Below are 22,633 nucleotides of genomic sequence, written 5' to 3' on the forward strand. Positions count from 1 at the left end.
CTAGCCTGTCTTTCAGTTAAGGATTCACTCCATGAGCTCAATGTCGTTAACGACATTGAGCTTATACACTGAACGATATCGTCAACAATATCATTCAGTGACGTCACCGGCAGCATCCCTGAACATGCACAACCTGACGATATCGTTAGGTTGGCCTGCATGTTCAGGCATTGAAAGATATTGTTTACGATCCACGGGAGGGCACATCGTTAACAATATCTTGCATACACCCTGGCCGATATTGTGAACGATAACGATATAATTCACAATATCGGTCAGTGTGTACGCGGCATTAGATATTTTACTTTCACACAGCAGCAGGAGTCAACTCTGTCCCAGTAACCCTAGATTGCTGGGTATTTTTCTAGCACTCAGGGATGATTGCAGGGAGATGTGTGCAGTAAGTGGCGCCAGCAGGACTATCATCTCTATTCTGCTTAAACATTACACATGTTAGAGAAAAACACATTCAGGAAAAGAAAGGGGAGATGGTATTGTCTATGTAGTTTTAAATCCTAAGGTTTACAGTGCATTACACTTGGAACGGATAGTGTTGTCAATGAAATAGAAGAAATTATTTGAAGAGAGTTCAGATTCAGTCTTCAGGTTTTATATGTAAATAAAAATATTCACACATTTAGTTTGCATACATTTTCAGCTGTGACGTTTTAAAGAATCAGTATAAAAGAGAAACCAAGTATTCTCACCAGGGAACAGATATTACAATGCTCAGCATACGTACTGCGATCGCCTTTATATTCCGCAAACTAGGTTCCTCGTCTGGTTATTGAGAATTGCCATACTTAGTCATACTGGATGTCACTTTACATTTATGCATAATTAACTGAGACTAAACATCTACAATTCTCTGATATATATTCTCGATTACAGTGTTTCTCACTCTGGGTCCTCAGTTCTTGTTTTCCAGACCACTTCTGTATTTTTTAAAATGTGACAGAGGGCCTGATTCAGAGTTGTACGCAAACCCGATGGTCTGATGTTTGAAGATCTCTCCTCCTGCGAGATCACTCGTAGTGCCCCGACGCCACAGCCTAATTGATTGGCTGTGGCCATTTGGGGGTGAAATGGGTAGCAACCCAGCAAACTGTGTTGTGTTGGCCCCTTTTCTGGGTGTGCTGAAGCCAGTGGCTGCGTCCTTGTACACAGCTTCAGTGACTTCAGCTGTGTGAAAACACCGGCCATCCTGAGTAACCTGGAGGGTGCTCAGATGACCGATGGTCATGCAGAGTGATCCGATGCTTTTGTTTTCGCAGCTGCAAATCACATAAGCCGTCAGGTGTCTATTTAAGCAAGATGACTCCTGCGGCATTAACCTAATTTTGTAGAAGCGGCTGCAGCTTCGGTCGCTTACAACTCTGAATAAGGCCCAAAACTAGTAATTAATACACATGTGCACCAGCTAGGAGATCGGGAAAACTTGAACGGTTTTGGGTACTGAGGACCAAGCATGAGAATCAATGCTCTACTGCTTATGCCATACAGGGACAAATTACGGGCATTCCTCACTGACATGACATGGTAACATCAATTTCACATGATTTAAATATTGGGGCCATATAAGAAACACCATAAAGCAGGAAAGATCTCCAGCATAAGACAAACTAACTCTGCAAAATGCAGTCCACATTATTCAATAAGGACTGTGGTCGGTTCAAGCTTAGTCCCTTCGCTAATGCCATCTTTAGATGCTCTAATCCAGGGCTGGCTCGAGACAAGTTACATGCATGCGGCCGCACAAGGGCGCCAGGGTCCGGCTCCGGAAGTACCCCGCCCTCCACCCACCCGTTGGCGTTATTAGTATAAGCTCAGCGGAAGGGACAGAGGGGGACCACAGCACGGCGCTGGGTGCCAAGTAACCTAGCACTGGCCCTGCTCTAATCCTATTGCGTTAGATGTAATGGAGAGAGATCTTCTGACCTGTATTTCATTTTAGGACAAGTGGATTACAATTTTAAACACTTTCTTTTGTGTATGCTATATGGTTATATTCCGGGGTGCACCATCCTCATCAAAAACTAATGTTTTTATATATTAATTTACTTTATTGGAGTTAATAAATAATAGGATTGTATAGCAAATGTATCTGAATATACAGCTATTTATTAATCCTATTGTCATTAACCTTAAATACTTTTTAAAGGATTCAGTGGTATTATTAATATTTGTAGGAATGCTAAAAAGCACAAAGGTTGGGTAGGGGATCCCAGTGGTAGAGATTCCGGCGGTCAAAATACAGACGCTCAAAGGTACCCGTACAATAACCCCTAACCCTCCCTCCCCGCAGCCTAGCCCTCCACTCCTGCAGCCTAACTCTAACCCTCCCCCTAGTGCCTAACCCTAAACCACATACTTACCCGCCGGGATGCTGGTACCAGCATTCTCCCGTCTGTATTCCGGCACCTGGATGTTGAGCACCGGCATTATGTGCATCGGGATCCCAAGTACATCCCTTACAAATATAGTATGCCGATAATAAGCAGAAATCAGCTTGACTTGGAGGTACTCTCAATAGCCATCTGATCAGGTAAAAAATAAACTGTTCGAGAGCAAGTGATAATGAGAATCAGGTTACTTTAATTCTAAATAGAATGTTTGTATAAAGATGTGTATCCATCCCACAAAGGACTGTAATTGAGCCTGCTCAACTATGTTCCAACTCCAACTCACCCTGTTCCTCATCTGAGCCAATAATTAACAGAGCTGAATGTCTACAAGTCAGTTCCCAGTCAGGACAAGTTCTGAAAAAGGTTGAGATTGCCCCTTCTTATTCACCTTTAGCTTTGTCCTGATCTTCAGCATGTGTGTAACAGATAAGACTATCAACTCTTGGTACTGTATAGGAAAACTGTTTAATACGCAGCCCTTCAGGTAAAGCTGAGTATATGGATGAGTCTTTCTTCACCTATGAAACATCTAACCATTTCATGTTGGTGGTTGCCTTTAATCCTGAAAAACTCAGTAACACATTAAGGGAGACGGAGTTATTATTTATTTATACTAACAGACGCTGGGGATCCATGGGCTATACATTTACAAATCCATTATTTATATTATTTCTACTATATTGTACTTTTTTTTTCTTGGTTTTCGTGAATTTCAAAGAGGTTTGTGATCTTTAATGAAATCTTTTATTCCCTTTTCTAGGTGTATATATATGGTTTGTTTAATAAAATATTTATCGTGTGTACGGGCAGTCAGCTGACCGCCCGTACCCTTCCTGCAGAGGCTGCCGGGGAGGGGGGGTGCAACGAGACCCCCGGCCAGATATATCTTTATACACACTGAACAATCAGCACTGCCATCTAAACAACCATAATCTGCAGATATATCTTTCAGGTGTGTACCCAGCTTAAGGATGGCACGTAAGCACAAATTAATTTAGCCTAATAATTTTTACTTAATCTCTCAAGAAGAAACTTTGAGCTAGGGGTGACGTGAAAAAGTGCCTGTGTGAACTGCTTGCTAGCATGCCTTGGCAGCCATTTAAATTGAACATGACAGGGTTGGGACCTGCAGAGTGTATTTTTTCTATTAAAAACCCAACAGCCACAACCCAGAGGTACTGGGAATGGCACTAGTGCTATCAGCACAGGGCTGGTTTCTTTATTTTTTTTCATGGACCAGACAACCTAGGAAATCCAGCCATTTAACGACTAACCTAGGACTGGTTTGCACTATGATGGGGGCACCCCAAACTGTCCCCCCCTTCTTGCTATAGTGTCACCAGTACTTGATGGTGAAGCCTAGTACTGGTCATCAATTTCCAGGGGACTCCACAATTTTTATATTTTTGTTTTTATTTTTCAGCAAAACAATATAGCAGTGCATTTGTGGAGGGATTAGGGTTCAAAAACAAACAGTGATGAAAGGTAGGTTTCAATTTAGATGTTTAAAATGACTTTTACTAAATACATAGGGCCTGATTCAGAGCCGGACGCAATTAGCACTCGCTCGTCCAGAAAATAGGGGTGGCTATTCAAATGAACCGTTCGCTCTTTGCGGTCTGTTCACGCCTCTAGGTCTGAACGAGCGTACAAAACTTGCGGTCGTTTTTTAGGAAACTACGCCCCCTGGCCGCTCGCATCCTACGTCATGTCCGCTATTTATTAGATTAATCGAGTACATCGAACAGGGTATGAACTGCTCGCTATTCTTGTGGTTGGTTTTTGCTACCACAATTTTGCGAGCAGTTCTGGCTATAAAATAACCCAGTGACGTGGTCAATGACGCTGCTGTTTTAAATATGCATACCCATAAAACGCCCGTTTTGACCTTTAAGCACGCCTGCGATCGGATCTCCACTCCCCGTTTTCAAGCACCTTCCCCTGTTACCACCCACATACGCCTCTTTCTGTCACTCAAATTAGCAGGCATTCGCTATTTTGCGAGCACATGAATTTCGGCCGCACTGACTAGTTCGCGCATGCGTATAACGATCCGTACGCATGCGCAGTTGGGCAAACATCGCTCAGAGCGAACGAGCTGCCGCTTATGAGTGGCTCTGAATCAGGCCCATAGGTTGTGACCATGAACCCACTTGCCATCGGTTTCTAAAATCCTGCAAATCAAACTAAAACCTCTTTTACACTAATGTGCTGGGTCTGATTATGGAGTTGGAACACCGGGCTCGATTCAGACCCGCTCGCTAGATGCGTTCGCATGCAGCCAAAGTATGCAAATCCCGCTATTGCACGGCAAGGCATTAGCACGCTCTCTATGTCTTAGCATGCGATCGCGGTGTGTATTTAGATGCCCACCAGCCCGTCATAAGACGCCCAATGTCCCACATCATCTCCAGGAAGTGTATGCAACAATTGGTACCATCGAGTACCATCGGAAGCGAACGCAGCACTTGTGGTTGACCATACCCTACCGCAAGCACTGCGAGTGCTTCAGTGTGTAAAACAACTATGTGACGTGTACTATGACGCTGCGTCTTAGTTATGAACGCCTCTGCAACGGCATTAAGATGCTCAGGCACTTCTGCGTTCGCACCACCACTCCCTCGTTTCCTTCGACCAACCACTGTCAACACCCACAAACTGCTCATCCTGTCACTCAAGCTAGCAAGGCATCTATGCACTGCGAGCGAACGCTTCCTGATCACATGGACTAGTTTGCGCACTGCAAATTATACGCATGCGCAGATTGCAAACATCGGCAGGCTGCATGCGAACGCAGCCTAGCAAGCGGGTCTGAATCGGGCCCACTGTTCCAATCTGGATCAGACCCAGCACAGAACCCTTTCATATTGCGACACCAACCCAAGATATTCCCGAGTCGGTGCCGTTCACACCAGAGCCGGGTCTGCAGTGACCCGGTTCTTCCGCCATTGCAGTGGACGCTTAGAGATGACGTTATCTCCAAGCGCCACTGAAGCCGGCCAAGCGGGCGGCAAGCGACACGATCCGTTTACACTCCAGGGTGGCATGGGAACAACCCATGGCCAACCCTGCAAAATACCCGAGTGGATCCATTTATACAGACAAAAATCTCGGGTCGATGCGCATCAACACAGGATTTTTAGGTCGGTGTAAAAGAGGTATCAGTGAGTTAGCCCACGATCTTACTACAGTATTGTATGACAACACAATATCAATGGTTGACATAAACCATTGCTCAAAATAACTATATATCACTGATTTTGGGTAAGACCATCTTTCTTCTACAGGAAGCCTGTCCCATTAGTCTGTTAAAAATATGGACACTGTTCCTTAAAAATTACGACAGTTAATATCTCCCCAGATTGCAGAATTGTGACTGGTTGTCAGGTGAGTATACAGTATAGTGTACTCTAATGTGTATATTTACTAAAGTGTGAGTTTTAGAAGTAGAGATGTTGCCCATAGCAACCAATCAGATTCTAAATATTATCTTCAAGCTAGAAGGTGCTAGATAAATAAGTAGTATATAATTGCTTACTATGAGCAACATCTCCACTTCTAAAAACCTGCACTTTAGTAAACATAGCCTTAAAACTCAAGCCTCGCCTACATTTAAAAAACTGCACCTTAGAACTCTTGGGTGCAGTCTCATTTGGCCACAAATAAATGACCAAGGTTTGTTCACTGCTGATTATACATATTATAGCAAAGAAAAGAACTTAAGCCAGTACTGGCCTTATCCTTACAAAACAACACATCTTCTGCTCTCTCCCACTCCTGTCTCCAGCAGTCTGACCCTGTAGTGTAGAAGGAAAAGCATGGCTTATCCCTGTGCAACATTAGCAAGCTCAAATGGAAACAGTCCTTTTACTTTGTGGTATTTTCAGGTCCTCCACAGCCATGGCCAAAAGTTTTGAGAATGACACAAGTATTGATTTTTACAAAGTCTGCTGCTTCAGTTTTTATGATTTGCATATACTCCAGAATGTCATGAAGAGTGATCAGATGAATTGCAATTATTTGCAAAGTCCCTCTTTGTCATGGCAATGAACTTAGGACCTGATTAATACCCGTTCTCTAGATGCGGCCGCTTGCTCTCTGTGTATGCAAATTTGGCTAAGTGACGGCATGGCAGTCTATCGCTTTGCAAGGCATAAGCACGCCTTGGCGAGCAATCACTTTGTGTATGTAGACGCCCATTAGAGTATATTGAGACGCCCACTAGCGCACGTCATCTCCAGGAAGTGTATTAAAACATTGGAACATCAATGACCATCGGAAACTATCGCAGCGCTTGTGGTTGCCTCTACCCTACCGCAAGCACTGCGAGGATTTCAGTGTAAAAAAAAGGCTGGTGACATGTACTTTGACGCTGCCTCTTAATTATACATGCCTCTGAAACAGCGTTGAAACACTCAGTCATGCCTGCATTCGCATCTCCACTCCCACGTTTTTACTGGCCTGCCCATTACCACCCACAAACAGCCTCTCCTGTCACTCATTCCACTGGGCTGTCTTTACAGGGCGAGCGAGCGGTTCCCGATCGTTATGAGTAGTTTGCGCACTGCGATACATATGCATGCGCAATTAGCGAACATCGGCAGCATCAAGCCATTTATCGGATCATCAAGAATTTCAAGGAGAGAGGTTCAATAGTTGTGAAGAAGGCTACCGGGCGCCCAACAAGCACCAGGACCATCTCCTAAAGTTGATTCAGCTGCGGGATCGGGGCACCAGCAGTGCAGAGCTTGCTCAGGAATGGCAGCAGGCAGGTGTGAGTGCATCTTCACGCACAGTACGGTGAAGATTTTTACAGCATGGCCTGGTGTCAAGAAGGTCAGCAAAAAAGCCACTTCTCTCCAGGAAAAACATCAGGGACAGACTGATATTCTGCAAAAGGTACAGGGATTGGACTGCTGAGTACTGGGGTAAAGTTATTTTCTCTGATGGATCCCCTTTCAGATTGTTTGGGGCATCTGGAAATAAATTTGTCCGGAGAAGGAAAGGTGAGCACTACCATCAGTCCTGTGTCATAACAACAGTAAAGCATCCTGAACGGAGGCGTTTCTAGAGAGGAGGGGGCCCATGTGCAGTCTCCGTCATGGGTCCCCTTCTCTCCGTCTGGAGGCGCACTGAGCGACGCACTTATAGACTCTGGACACTATTCCAGCCATTTTTTACAGCGCAGACACTGGTGCTGACATGGGACTCCGGAGAGGCAAGTACAATATAGGTGCAGGGTGTGCAGTGCGGGCCTCCCCTGGACCCATGTGCCCCGCACACCCTGCACCCATTATAGATACGCCCCTGATCCTGAGACCATTCGTGTGGGGTTGCTTCGCAGCGAAGGGAGTGGGCTCACTCACAATTTTGTTTAAGAACACAGCATTGAATAAAGAAAAAACATCCACCAAGAGCAACTTCTCCCAACCATCCAAGAACAGCTTGGTGACGAACAATGCCTTTTCCAGCATGATGGAGCACCTTGCCATAAGGCAAAAGTGATAACTAAGTGGCTCGGGGGACAAAACATTTAAAATTTGGGTTCATGGCCAGGAAACTCCCCAGACCTTAATCCTATTGAGAACTTGTGGTCAATCCTCAAGAGGCGGGTGGACAAACAAAAACCCACAAATTCTGACAAACTCCAAGCATTGATTAGGCAAGAATGGGCGGCCATCAGTCAGTATGTGGCCCAGAAGTTTATTGACAGCACGCCAAGGCGAATAGCAGAGGTCTTGAAAAAGAAGGGTCAACACTGCAAATATTGACTCTTTGCATAAACTTAATGTAATTGTCAATAAAAGTCTTTGACACTTATGAAATGCTTGTAATTTTACTTCAGTATACGATAGTATAGTATAAAAGCTCAATGCAGGAGATTTCACAGAAATCTCAGGCAAAGTGCTAATTAGCCTGCAGATCGCAGTCCCCATTATTTTCATTGTGAGGCTTTTCAGAGTTTAGCTCTGGTAGTTTACTGTAAGCCTATGGGGGCTCCAGGTGCAGGAGAGATCTAGAGATCTTTTGATCTCTCCCTCGCAGCCCCCGGTCGGCACTGGAGGCTGACACTGTGCGCATGTGCAGTGTCAGCTGCCCTACGGAAGACTTCTCCTACATGTCGGGGATATAACTCACAGGGATAGCTGTTACCGCAACCGCTGTCCCTGCGAGTCCCCCTTTGTACATAGCGGGGATATTTTCATCACAATTATTAGTACATAGACCCTATATCTTATGAGTGAGAGAAATTATTTGCAGGACACCAGAACAATTGCACAGTTGTCCTCCAGCTGTGACTATTGTGCTGTGTGATCACTCTCTGTATTGGCCTGCCTGCAATGCTATGTGCTGAGCATATTCTCACTACCATTCACCAAATTCATAAAGGAAGAAATTGAACAAATGTTACTGCAAATGGTTGTAAATTAACTGCCTCCCCACAGAAAAAAAAAAAAAAGAGAAATTGAAGTGGTAGAAGTTTTTTGTTGTACTTATAAAAGGAATTCTTATACCTCCCAACTTCTCTTGTGGGTGAAGCATGATAGGTTTGCAGCAGCAGCATAGCCAATACTTTTCAATGAGCTGGAACACCACCGATATCCAATTCCTTCCCTTAAAAGTATTCTTAGGGCCTGATTGAGCAGCACATTTTAGTGCACTACTGAATGCAGATTCCGATGGTCAGGAATCTGTGCAGACGCCTGACCCATTCCACACTCTATCCCATTCCACACTATCATTGATTGACAGTCTGCTGATGTTTGTGGGCAGGGAGGGGGCGTGTCGCCACCATTGGAGGGGAGGGAAGAGGTCAGGATGACTGAGATTATCTGGACACATCTGCGGCGGCCGGCTTGCGTGACCCCCATGGGTCACTCAGCCAGCCGATGTTCCCGCAGATTATCCGATGCTGCGTTGTACAACGCATCTCGGATAAGAAATGCATGCAGGAGGCGTGATGCCTCCTGCTACATTACCATAATTGCAAGGACTGAATTGCAAAGCTGCTTGCGTGCAGCTTTGCAATTCCGTCCTAAGCTGAAACTGGCCCTTAGTGCATTATACACTGTAGCGTAGCATATGCATGAAACACCCAATCATCTCTACAGGATATTAGTGAACAGGATATATCTCAGAAACTTCCAGGCAGATCGGGGCAAAGCTGTCTGGAACAGGACAAACTCTTCAAAAGTTGAACTTTGGGGGAGGAAGGAAGGGAGAGAGATGGGGTTATGCTATATAGAGAACATAGCTCTTATGCTATTTAGGAACTACTGTATAAGATAAATACATGCACAATTTCATAAGCCCAGAAGAAAAGCCTTCCTGATAAGTGGGAAAATAGAAGCGATCTTACACTGGTGGTTTCAACATTTGTCCAAATGCCATTTGTGTGCTTAGGAAGGGTTTTTATTCCCCCACTGATGTTAAATGCCACATTAAGGGCCTAATGCAGCATGGTACATACACCCTGCTTGTTGCGTATCTTGATAGTTCTCCCACAGCGCTTGCCCATGAACATTTTCCACTTATGACCGAAGAGGTGCAACTTGGTGAACCTTAGTAAGTGTATAACTTTGCCAACCCCCCCCCTCCCCCCTCTAAAAGTGCTACTAGCACAGAAATATACAGCATAAGCTTGTCAGGGACACTATAGCAGGGAAATCACAGCGTTGGGTCCCTTTGCCATGATATCCACCAGCCCAGTCTACTAAACATGTGGTTGAATCCCCCATGGAAATTTTGGCAAAGAAAAACATTATAAAAAATTAGCACTAAGTGTAAAAGGAGCAGTTGTCTCAGGTAGGGTTTAGTTAAATTATTTTTGTTTCTGTGTGTCTTTATTTTATTTACAGTCGTATTTTACAGGTGCACTATAGGACTCTGCAGGCTATTAGCTCTACTAGTGCCAGCATACTCTGGCAGTCATAGGTATGCTAACACTTGTAGTTCTACAAGTGTTCCCAATCCCGATGGTCACAGCCTTGTGCTCTTAGCAGCTGCTGATCATGATCATCGGTATGGATGTTTGCACCTGTCTCAGGCACCCGCAACAAATACTATTACAGTCAGGCCTATCAGAGAGTTTCTGCAGTTCTGCATGTGTGGCAACAGCTCTTACTGTACTCGGGCTGCATGAGAATGCCCCTTTCCTCCCATGTTCCGCCTCTGTTATCTAAAGGAGATCTAGATACAAGGTGCAATCCGCTCTGCAATAGTACTTCTGCAAACATTGGCTTTCTGAGCTAAGTCACACAAGAGACGGGTGTAGTGTGCATTCTGCATCATCCCGTCCAACGGCGATCACACTCTACCACTCTACCATGACAAATATAAATAGAGGAGATGCTGCTACTGTTTAAATATCAATGTAATGCAATCATATTAACAGCGGTTTCATCGCTAGCAGAAGCTTTGTCAGGTCAGAGTGATCAATATAACAAACATTATTCATACAATTTGACCCTGGAAGTAGTCAAGTCCCCCTAACCTAAAATAACATTACATAAAAACCTAGAACTGAATCTGGACACACAGCGTGAAAATAACAGTTCAGATCACATTTGACCTCACAGGAATATTTAAATAGTTATTGATACATATATCGGAATACAAATGGTCATATAATATAGCAATATAATAGTGTGCTGTAGCACAATGGTACCCAAATACAATACAGAAAAAGCCCACATAGCATAACACATGTATTAACACCAGGGCTGCCTGTCTGTAACAGGCCAGTAGTAGAAGAGCACGACAGGACCATTTGGAAACCCATCGGTTTGGGAGAAGTGCCGGTTGGCAGGTACTATTAAGTTTCATGGTTTTAACGAACTCCGGACAATATCAAAATTGCTAAAGAAGAAATTAAAGAAAAATGAGGACCACTATTCTAGAGTACGTATTACAAATGTATATGCCAACACCTATGTCACCTGTAAGATAATTGGTTCTGAACCCCCCAAACTTACTTTCTAATTGCAACAAATAGTTCATTATATTTAATGTCGGTTATTTTATTTATCTCTGGTTCTTACTATAGTATGATAATGGGAAAAACAGGAACAGACAACGTTCTCACGTCTGTAATGATCACATTGGAATGTTATATTATGTGTATAGAAGAAAATAACTGAAATCAATTGCCTGGCAAATCAGAAGAGCAGCAATTCACTCATCTCTTCAGACTGCGTCCGTTACACATTAGTGATTAGTCAGTGTAATGTGCCTGGCAATAAATATTTCTTGCACACAATATAATTTGTGGTAGCAATAACTCAACTGAGAAGTTGCATATCAGAATTTTAACATAATACGCTCCTCATAAATACAAACTTTCTACGGTCAATCACCTCTGCTTTGACATTAATGCGAGCCTGATAAACAGCCCAATCAGAGTAATTCATACATGAGGCTGATTACTACAGGAAGAAAACAATTATTATTTCAATCTGGAATAACCTTGAGCAAACACTGTAACAGCCAAAAGGGAGATGTAGAGAAGCCAGTGCTTTAAAATCATCCTATTCTTTTTGGCCATATAATTTGGCAGTCAATAATAATGATTATAGCGATTGCAGCGTAATTACTGCATGATGCTTTTATTCCTTAAGCAAGTATGTATGTGCAAAAATTCTTTTTCTTTGCCAACTAAGTTTTAAACTTCTAAATAAGTAAGAGATATTGCAGCAAAAAAAGTTATTTGTTTCAAGTATATTTAAAATAAAAATGTAGGTCAATTTTATATTTAATTTCATAATAAAAGATTACTTACATTGGAAAATAAAATACTAGAAAAAGGAAAAAAAAACAATGATAAAAATGAAGGTCCTGTGCTTATATTGCCACCAGGTATTTATGAATAAACTAGAGATGAACCAATAGACAAACAGAAAAGGTCAAACTGCAGTTGGCAGCAGCACAGGCTGACATACCTCTCCTCTGCTCTTGTTCCACACAATGTAAGACGTGGGAAGCGGTTGTTGTACAGACCAGTGGCCTTCCTTGACAGCAAACGTTAATTTAACTTTGCCAAAGGCAAACGCTTTAAAAAATAAAAGTCTCTCAAAAATCGAGGTTTTTACAAAGAAAACTATGATCTTTTGTTGCACTGTTCACCAGGTATACCTATACAGACATAATATAATATGTGCATTAGAACCCTCTCATCTCTGGAAAACATGTTCTATATAGTGTTGGATGTCATTGTCTGGTGATAACGTCTAACTAGTAAGTGGGCATATTATTTAAAAGAAGGGACTCCCCTATTTCAAATGAGGGCGTTCCAGCATGTATACATGTAAGCATGAGACAGAGCACTCCAAGTGCCCTCACACAGCTCTGGTAAAGGTAATGTTTTCCGTAGGGCATAGTGTTCTGGGTACCACCAGACAATCACTATTAAAGGGCCACATTATTTGAAAAAGGGCCTCCTCTCTTTCAAATTAGTGTACCCCTGAATTTATTAAAACCAGGATGGGGGAAATCCTACCCATCTCTGGACTTCTTTATATTTCTGTAGCGTAGTAGCTTATTTCTGTTCATCAGACCGATCGCAAGTATGACTTGTAAAGGGGTACACAATTTTAAAGAGAGGACAGCCCTCTTTCAAAATAAAGATACCTATAGGTCTGTAGACACCAGCAAGGAGGAAAAAGAGGCCTTTTAGTAACCGCTCCGCATCAGTTTTTTTCTGTAGTGCAGAATAAGCCCCGCCCATTACGGGGGGCCAGGATTATTTAGTTACTGTCTGGCCTACTCTCCCACTGGTAGTAATTACAGGTGGGCGCTTGGCAAGTTTTTTTTTTTTGCGCTTATAAAATCTTGAGTGCTGAAGACAAATGGAATAAAACATTTTAGTTAAATGAAATGGTGTTCCTAAATTTGAAGATTGAACTCTCATGAAACATTTCCACTCTTGCACAGTATGCACTTCTAGTTTGAGGCGGCATCTCAAATGAACAAGGAGCGGGCTTGCAACTTAAAGTATGCTGGACAAACTATATAGGTGCTACAGGGCAGAAGCTAAGCATTTGCAGTGCAATTCCAGTGAACTTCATAAATAAGGTTCTGTGTTACTTCTACAATTGTTCATTAGAGTATCTTCCAAGGTACGTACTTTATGGATATATTACAGATGTGTCCTCATTGTGGCACCAGCCGCACCTAACATCCTCTCTTGGCCGCACGTCTTTCTTACTCAAAATGTGCGTCTTATAAATTAAAACAACTTGAAGCGACAATACTAGATTGCTTCAATACTAATTTGCTAGATTGCACGGATTAATTTGTTGTGAGACATTTGTATGTACGTGTGCTGTGTGCAACTGAGTCTGAATCTGTGTAAGAAGGATTACGATGCAGTGGCCGTTGCTTTTTCTCACACCAAGTTCCGTTCATGTTCATCTGCAAATTTGTACATGTTTAAAACAAATTCCTGTGCGGTTAGAGTCGCAGCCAAGCACCTGAAGTACACGGAGTGGTGTATTGCTCTGTCTGCAATGTGAAAGAGATGCAAAATGTAAAGAAAACAATGCTACACTACACCTCTCGGAAAGGCACAGTTGCACCGGCTGTCTTGCGGTATTTTGAGCCTAGGGGGGTATATTTACTAAAGGGTCATGCCATGCCAAATCATCACAGCTTCCAACCCGACCGATTCAGGTTTTAATGAAATTTGGTAGGATGATAGCCGACAGTTACTTTCATATATAAAAGTTTAGCCCTCAGTGATACACAGTGTTCATGCTACAGGATTACAAACATGACAAAAAAATAAAAAAATTTATGCTTGCCAGTTCAATTAAAATGAATCATAACTTTGCTTCTAATTGTGATAGACATTTCATGTTGGTCTTGTTTTAAAGCTAAGGGACCATAGTTTTCATAACAAAATTGTTTTATATTTAAATATTGATTTCTACATTTCAAGGTCACATGATGTGACCTTTGCCCTTGAATATCTAAAAAAAGTGTATGTTTCATTTTTTTGTACATAAAGTATGCTATTCACTTAAATACAATCTCTTTTGTACAAGTTTCATTTTAGGAAGCCTTTGGGAATAGGATTAAAAAAAAAATTTAAGTACGGCAGTTGATCCCTTCTTGCACTAACCATGCAACTGGCAAGTTCAGACTTGTCTTGTAGTGTCTCTGTCTGTGTTCTTTTCAGTCTGGCTGCAGCTTCTGCATTGAGATCTAGGGGTCTATTTACTAAGCAGTGTTAGGAGACAGAGTGAAAAGTGCTAAGAAAGTGATAAGGTGCCAGCCAATCAGCTCCCAACTGTCATCTCACAGGCTGTGTTTGAAAAATGACAGTTGGGAGCTGCTTAGTAAATAGACCCCCTAGTAATACAAGGGACTAAAGGTGCCTATCCACTAGACGATTAAAATGAGCGATTGAACGATAACGATATTGATCGTTCGTTCGATAATTGTTTGAAAATAGTTTGCAGATTGTTTAAAAAATTGGTCTTTTAGACACCTATCATCGTGCAAACATGCTGGTTAATATAACGATAACATCAAGTTCAGCATGTTTGCAGATGATTGATTGTGCCTACACTGAATGACTGCTCGTTCAGTGTAGGCACATCACAGACTGACAAACGACTGCATGATTACAATGTCGTAATCGTGCAGTCTTTTGCCTGTCTTCTAGTGGATAGGCACCTTAAGACAGTTTATCAGTGAATAGCGGTAGTCTGATTAAAAAAAAAGTGTGACAAATGGATAAGAATCACATTAGGACTCAGTGCTACAACCTACTTGATATTAAAGGACACAGTAGCAGTAGGAAACAATTAAGGAAGATGCTACTGTGGATGATTGAAATACAGCCACATGTCAATAGTGATCAAATGATTGTGATAACTGTAGGAAACAAATTAAAAGGGATTTTTTAACCTGCAAGGAAGGACCAACCACATCAATTGTTGAGGAAAGTGACACAGAAGTGGCAACATGCAGGACTGAATCAGCTTTGCAGTCATTAAATGAAAGTTTAAGTAGTATGGGAGCATCGCCTATCAAGAGGAAAAGAATGAAAGGAGGAAACTATTGCAAAAGGAAAGCTGTAAAAAATGCAGAAGTTGTTATAAAGGATATACAGGTTGAGTCTCCCTTATCCAAAATGCTTGGGACCAGAGGTATTTTGGATAACGGAATATTCCGTATTTTGGAATATTTGCATACCATAATGAAATATCTTGGGAATGGACCCCAATATACACACAGAATGCATTTATGTATTATATACACCATATACACACAGCCTGCAGGTAATTTTATACAATATTTTCAATAATTTTGTGGCTCAAGCAAACTTTGTGTACATACATGAAATTCATTTATGTTTCTTATACACAGCCTGAAGATTATTTCACACAATATTTTTAATAATTTGTGCCTTAGAAAAAGTTTGTGTACATTGCACCACCAAAAATCTAAGATTTCATTATCTCAGTCATGCCAAAATATTTCCCAATTTCGGAATATTTGGATATGGGAGACTCAACCTGTATTCCATATTCCAGCTGAGGAACCTGTGCCTGATAATAATCAATGTTGTGATGGTGTCATACTGCAACAACTGAAAAAAAATTTTGAAGAGACCACAAAAAGTTGTGAGAAAGTTACTATTTTGACACTTCTTCCAAAAGACTGGAGTATTAGAAAAATGTAACAACAATTTCCTCAGGAAAGTAACTACATGATAAGAAAAGCAAAGCAATTAGTATGAGAGTCTGGAATTTTGTCATCACCAAATCCTAAACCAGGGAGAAGCTTGGATCCAGATATTGCTGAGACTGTGAAAAACTTTTACTGCAGTGATGATGACAGCAGGATTATGCCTGGTAAAAAAGACTGTGTGACAGTAAGAAGTGGTGGTATCAAAGAACACATACAAAAGAGGCTAATTTTGAATAACCTTTCAGAAATGTATGCCCACTTCAAACAATCGTATTCTGATATAAAAATGTTTTTTTCAAAATTTGCCTCTCTGTGTCCCAAACACTGTGTTCTTGTGGGAGCTAATGGTACACACTCTATATGTGTTTGTACTTTACATCATAATTTGAAACTGTTAATAGAAGGGTGCAAATTAAATAGATTAATGGAGGACCAGGATTTTCACCTATCCACTTACCAACACTATCTGGCAAATATGATATGCAATCCACCCAATATAGAGTGTTTCTTCAAAGAATGTGGTGAATGACCAGGATGTGGTCAGCTGAGGACCATATTGGAAAATGTACTAGAAGAGAATGCCATTGAAAGTATTACCTTCAAGCAGTGTATTATATCACAGACCTGCACACTTAAGATACTTGTCAAGTCCTCATTGAATTATTAATTTCTAAATGAATTCAACAACAGACCCATTCTCTCATTGCTGTTCAGCAATCGTCATATCTGAAAAGCCTTAAGGATTATATAGATATTGGCAAAAATCATTGTGATATTTGACTTTGTAAGAAATAAAAGGGTTTGTGACTTGCATCTATAATTGGTGGTTGGGTTGTATCACGAATATGAATGCAACATCACAGGAGGTTTTAATCAGTTTTCCCAATGGTCCATCACCATCATATGTGTACCCTCATCAGCCAGACATCTTGAACATTCCAAGACAACAAGTTTTCACCAAGGTTGACCCTTGCACTGCAACTGGACGAACCTACACACTACCTGCTGTGGACATCCAAAACACAGAAAAAGCATTGCTGAGGTGGAGGCACTGACTTGTAAGATTTCCTCAGACTTGTATACAGCATTATACATCATTCTATGGTACAGAAATCTCGAAATCAAATGTTAAGGTATTTAATTGATTGTGATATGTATAATTTTCTTATTTTTTTTTACTCTTCTTCCCAAAGGCTTACCAAAATGTAACTTATACCAAAGACAGATTGTATTGAAGTGTATAACACACTTTATGTACAAAAAAATTAAACATACACTTTTTGTTAGATATTCGAGGTCAAAAGATCACTTCATGTTATGTAAAAGTCAATATTTAAATATAAAATTGTATTGTTTATGAAAACTATGGTCCCAACAAGACCAACATGAAAGTTCTACCACAATTAGAAGCAAAGTTATGATTTGTTTCAGTTGACCTGGCAAGCATAAATTAAAATTTTTTTTTGTCACGTTTGCAACCCTGTGGCATGAACACCGTGTATCACTGAGGGCTAAAATTTTATATATGAAAGTTACTTTATGACGTCTATCATCCGACCAAATTTCATGAAAATCTGAGATGGTCGGGTTGAAAAAATACTTTTTCTAATGATTTGGCATGGAATGACCCTAAAGTGAGAGTTTTTAGAAATGGAGATGTTGCCCATAGCAACCAATTAGTTTCTACTTAACATTTATCTAGCACCTTCTAGAAGATGATGGCTAGAATCTCATTGGTTGCTATGGGCAACATCTCCACTTCTAAAAACTCTCACTTTAGTAAATATACTCCTAGGTGTATGAGGACACATCTGTATATTAGCTGCAAACATTATGTCATATATATGAATATTTTTATATTGTCTACTGAAGGGATAATATATAGTATTTGAAGATGGGAAGATTTGCTAATTAATGTAGATTTGTTTCACAATATTTATTATTTATCTCTTGCTATAAAATGTTCTTTACCGCTTGCTTTGAAACACTCTTGTATTTACGTCTTCCCCCTACAAAAATAAATGTTTCTAAGTGTGCCATCTACTATTCTTTTGTTAATGTTGTGCAGTGCATCTGTACGCAGTCACTTAGGCAAGATATAAAATACTGCTCACTTTACATGAAGAAATACTGAACATTACGTACCGTAGCTTTATGGCAGAAAATAAAATCAAAACATTGCCTATTGCAAATGACAAGAAATGTCTTGCAGGTACCTAAAATTTTCAAACAAATTCAGAAGAAAAACAATGGTGTATATTGTCAGACTTTTTATTCCTTTTAATAAATGCGACTGACTAAAAACACGTATGTAGACAGGAACAGTGTTGCATAGTAGCCCGGCAGTTTAATGAAGCGTGCATGGAGTCTCTTCAGCACTAAAACACGGTTGGTACCGTCTTTATTTCAACTACAATTTATAAATACTGCATATATTTTATAAAGTGTTTATGTTGTCTGAGCTCACTGAGCAGACCCCACCCACTCATTTCACACTATTCCTTTTGAAATTGCTCCATAATGGAATGCATAAGAGTAACTGAAATGAAACATGCTAGATATCACCTCATATAAACAATGTATAAAAGAAGCCGCACTAGAGGAGTTGCTGCATGGTGGAGAAACAGGCCTTCCGTTACTGTCTGGACGGATACTTGCCATATTAGAATTTAATACATTCGTTCATGAATTTGACTCTCTCCCCCCATTGTACATGAAGAGACTGAAGTACACATTTTCACATAATTACATTTCCCTTGTATTCTCAAGTCCTTAATTGTGGAAAGAAGCAGCTTCCAAAATGACTGGTTCAATTTGAATGTTTAAAAAAAAAAAAAAAAACACTTTTGAACCTTAAAAATACTGCATCAGTAAAGTCTGTATGGTCATTGGTTGAGTCATGAAGTAAATTAAGAAGGTCCTAACAGTTGTAGGCTAGGAGAAAGGACAGCCGCATCGTTCCTGCAGGATCATTTCCATGATTGAAATACTCTGTGAAAATAGTAAATTGGTAAACGTTTAGGATGTAACACTCATAGTACACACACAAAAATAAAATGTTATCCTGCATGTTATTAGCATAACATAGTAACAGGTTAACTGTTTAGGGATACATACAAATTAATTAAGAGCAAAGCCATAAAACGGAAATCAGAATCAGTTTCCAAAATTAATTTTGATCAGTATTTTATTATAGTCAGTGTAAACAGATCCGGACCAGGATTGTCCCCCATTTTTTTGCGGCACGATGTATGTACAGTATCCCTCGAATATGAGGCAGTGCGCTCTGTTTCCAAAGATACGACAGGGAAGTGGCATATCCCCTTCCTACTATTATCTACTTATAAATATTAGCCTAAATCATTTGTTTATATACATATTTTTCAGATATCTTCCCATTAGCGCCTAAATGTAGATTTGCATATTTTTGTTAGACATTAAATGATCTCTATAGTAAACATAGTAGTAATTCAAGTGCTCAATGGATGAATGCAAAATACAGTAGCTTGTTATATAGTATGAAAAAAATGGGCCTAATAAAACCCTAGAGGCTGAAGAAGGGCAACTGTGTGTTTTATCACAAGCACATATGGAATTCCTGTTGGGCCAGTTATAAACTTGAACGAATGGTTTTATTGGCGAGGGATATACGAGTTTCTTAAGTGAATGCATTTGCTGTGTTCAAAATTGACATCTTTGTAAGCAGAACTCGCTGGAAACGTATAGGGTAATACTGCTATAAAAACTTAACCGAAATGGCTAATTTCTACCAAAATGTACAACACGCCATATTATTTGAAGAATTCATTGATTATTACAGATTTGCAAGGAAATCTATTTTGACACTCCAAATCTAAAAACTGTTTCATCAAAATACAATACGAGAGGCATTATCCTACATATTGGAGAACGTTAAAGCAGATAAGTTACACAATGCGGTTGGGTGCAAATTCTTTGCTATTCAATTAGCTGCACAAGTTAAGGCGCACATCCACAGCCGATAATACTGAGTGATTGCACGATTACGACATCGTAATCGTGCAATCGCTCAGTAATTGTGCACTCTTATGTCGGAAACGACCAGCGATGCGCCCTCCCGCTGGTCGTTTCCGACATCAATCATCGGGTGAACATGCTGGTCAATCTGTCGATAAGATTGGGCATGTTCACAGATGATGCCTACACTGAACAATCAATCGTTCAGTGTAGGCACAGCACAGACTGTGAAACGACTGCACGATTACAATGACGTAGTCGTGCAGTGGTTTTTTGGTCTGCTGGTGGATGTGCTGCTTTACTGTAACCAGCGTAAACTTTCCATAGAATTTAACTCAGCTTTTTCTTTGCAGCCCCTGTGCAGGTGAAAAGTTGGGGAAAATCCCTAAATGAAAGATGTCTGGACTCGGTTCCAAACCCCTGGAACAGCCCCTAAAGATTAATTAGGCATTTAGTAGGTTTTAATTAGCTGAATTTGGCCAATAATGACATGTCATTTTTTGGGGGATGATATTCTGAAAAATGCAGAATGGGCTAAAAGATGTGGGACAGGTATATGGAGGTGCTGTATAGATGGGACAGGTTTAGGCTTGAAGTTGAGAGATAAAGGAGGGTTTTTAACAAATTTGGCTTAAAATTACACAAAAAATAACTTGCAGGTATTTTTATGCACCCAAATGAATTCAGAGCATTTAATTGCAGAAAACACTTGCTTTCTATCATTTGTTTCACTGTAATTAAAAAAATGCAAAAAACAGACATTTGACACCTTTTAAGAGCCCTAAATGCTTTTGGCCACTATACTGTTATCCAATATATATTTATACATTTGTGGAATACAGGCTGATTACTTAATTTTTTCCCCACACTCAATGCGAGTATTACCAACCAGAATTACCACGCAAACGCAGGGATAAGCCTTTTCCAATTGAATTGTGTGTTGAGTAGGAGCACACATATACGCGGTACTTTCATCCCACAAGTAACTAACTACTCCAACCAGATGCAACAAATCAATGTTTTTTACAGCATAGCAGCTATTACAGTGTTGGCTAACCTTGACACTCCAGCTGTTATGGAACTACATAACCCAGCATGCACTGCTACAGTTTTGCTATTAGGGCATGCTAAAACTGTGGCAGGGCATGCTGGGATATATAGTTCCACAACAGCTGGAGTGTCAAGGTTAGCCAAAACTGAGCTATTACATTGCACAGGTAACTACTCCAACGAGATGCAACAAATCAATGTTTTTTATAGCATAGCAGCTATTACATTGCATAGGGTTAGACCGGCATTAAACCGAAGGAAAACAGATGAAACACACACTGCAAGCCAACACTAACACTGATGGACTACACTCAAGCTACACAGTGAGTCGCCAAAATCATCAAAACGAACTCCTGCAGTCTGCATAACATGCACACGCTACACTGGTCTCCCTGGTTTGGACACTGCATAACCTGCACACGCTACACTGGTCTCCCTGGTTTGGACACTGCATAACCTGCACACGCTACACTGATCTCCCTGGTTTGGACACTGCATAACCTGCACACGCTACACTGAACTCCCTGGTTTGGACACTGCATAACCTTTCTCCTCAGCTGCAGCTTCTTGCATTGAAATTTCAGTTTTTGAAAAACCTCTTAATGCACATCCCAAATAATTTTGCTTTATATACCATGAATACCCTGTCTAAATTTACTTCTTACCTGTGTATTATTTCCTACTCATCATTTGACTTTCATTCCTCCAAAACTATTTACCTAGTCTCTTCCATTACCTCACCGCCATATCACACTTACTAACTGTCTGCCTCCCCTCTAATTAGCTGCATCCTCTGCTGTGCTTTCCTGCCCACCTACTACTTGCTCTCTTGTCATCCTTCACTCTCCCTCCACCCTGAGTCAGCCACAATGCCTCCTCGCCACTGCCCATACCAACCATATCCACCGCCTTACACCTTCCCCTTAGATCTAGCCCACACGCCCTCACCCACAACCCAGACAATCTCATCCACATATCCCCCATCCCCTCCCTCCCATTCTCCTGTGCTCTCTGGAACACCAGATCTGTCTGCAATAAACTGCCTGCTATTCACGACCTTTATATTTCACACTCTCTAAATCTTCTCGCCATCACCGAAACCTGGCTCTCCTATGACACTGCCTCCCTTGCTGCACTCTCCTATGGGGGCCTCGCCTTTACCCACTCTGTCAGACCTGACAACCGCCAAGGCGGTGGAGGGGGCATCCTCTTATCCCCCAACTGCACCTTTCGCATTATCCCACCTGAGCCCTCCCTTTCTTTCTCCACCTTTGAGGTACACTCTATCCGTCTCTTTTACCCCATTCATCTCCGTGTTGCAGTCATCTACCGTCCCCCAGGCTCCCCCACCCAATTCCTTGACAACTTTGCTGCCTGGCTTCCCCACTTTCTCTCTGCTGACCTTCCCTCTATAATCCTTGGTGACTTTAACATCCCTATTGACATCACTAATCCTGCATCCACCAATCTTCTTGCCCTCTCCTCCT

At 41.2% G+C, this 22,633-nt stretch overlaps 1 protein-coding gene across 4 annotated transcripts in view; it reads right to left on the reverse strand.

Moving 5' to 3' along the window:
* Window positions 1-18,921: 18,921 nt before the first annotated feature.
* The window catches only part of PRELID2 (PRELI domain containing 2), a 104,930-nt gene continuing 101,218 nt past the window's right edge, over window positions 18,922-22,633 (reverse strand). For all 4 annotated transcript variants that reach the window (XM_088443980.1, XM_088443982.1, XM_088443981.1 and 1 more), the window contains one exon: window positions 18,922-19,091. In XM_088443980.1, coding sequence (XP_088300106.1) covers window positions 19,035-19,091 — 57 coding nt within the window. In that variant the 3' untranslated portion in view covers window positions 18,922-19,034. The remainder of the gene's footprint in view (window positions 19,092-22,633) is intronic.

The sequence above is a fragment of the Taudactylus pleione genome, unplaced genomic scaffold (genome assembly GCF_031769625.1).
Source record: "Taudactylus pleione unplaced genomic scaffold, aTauple2 ptg000342l, whole genome shotgun sequence".
Lineage (NCBI taxonomy): Eukaryota > Metazoa > Chordata > Amphibia > Anura > Myobatrachidae > Taudactylus > Taudactylus pleione.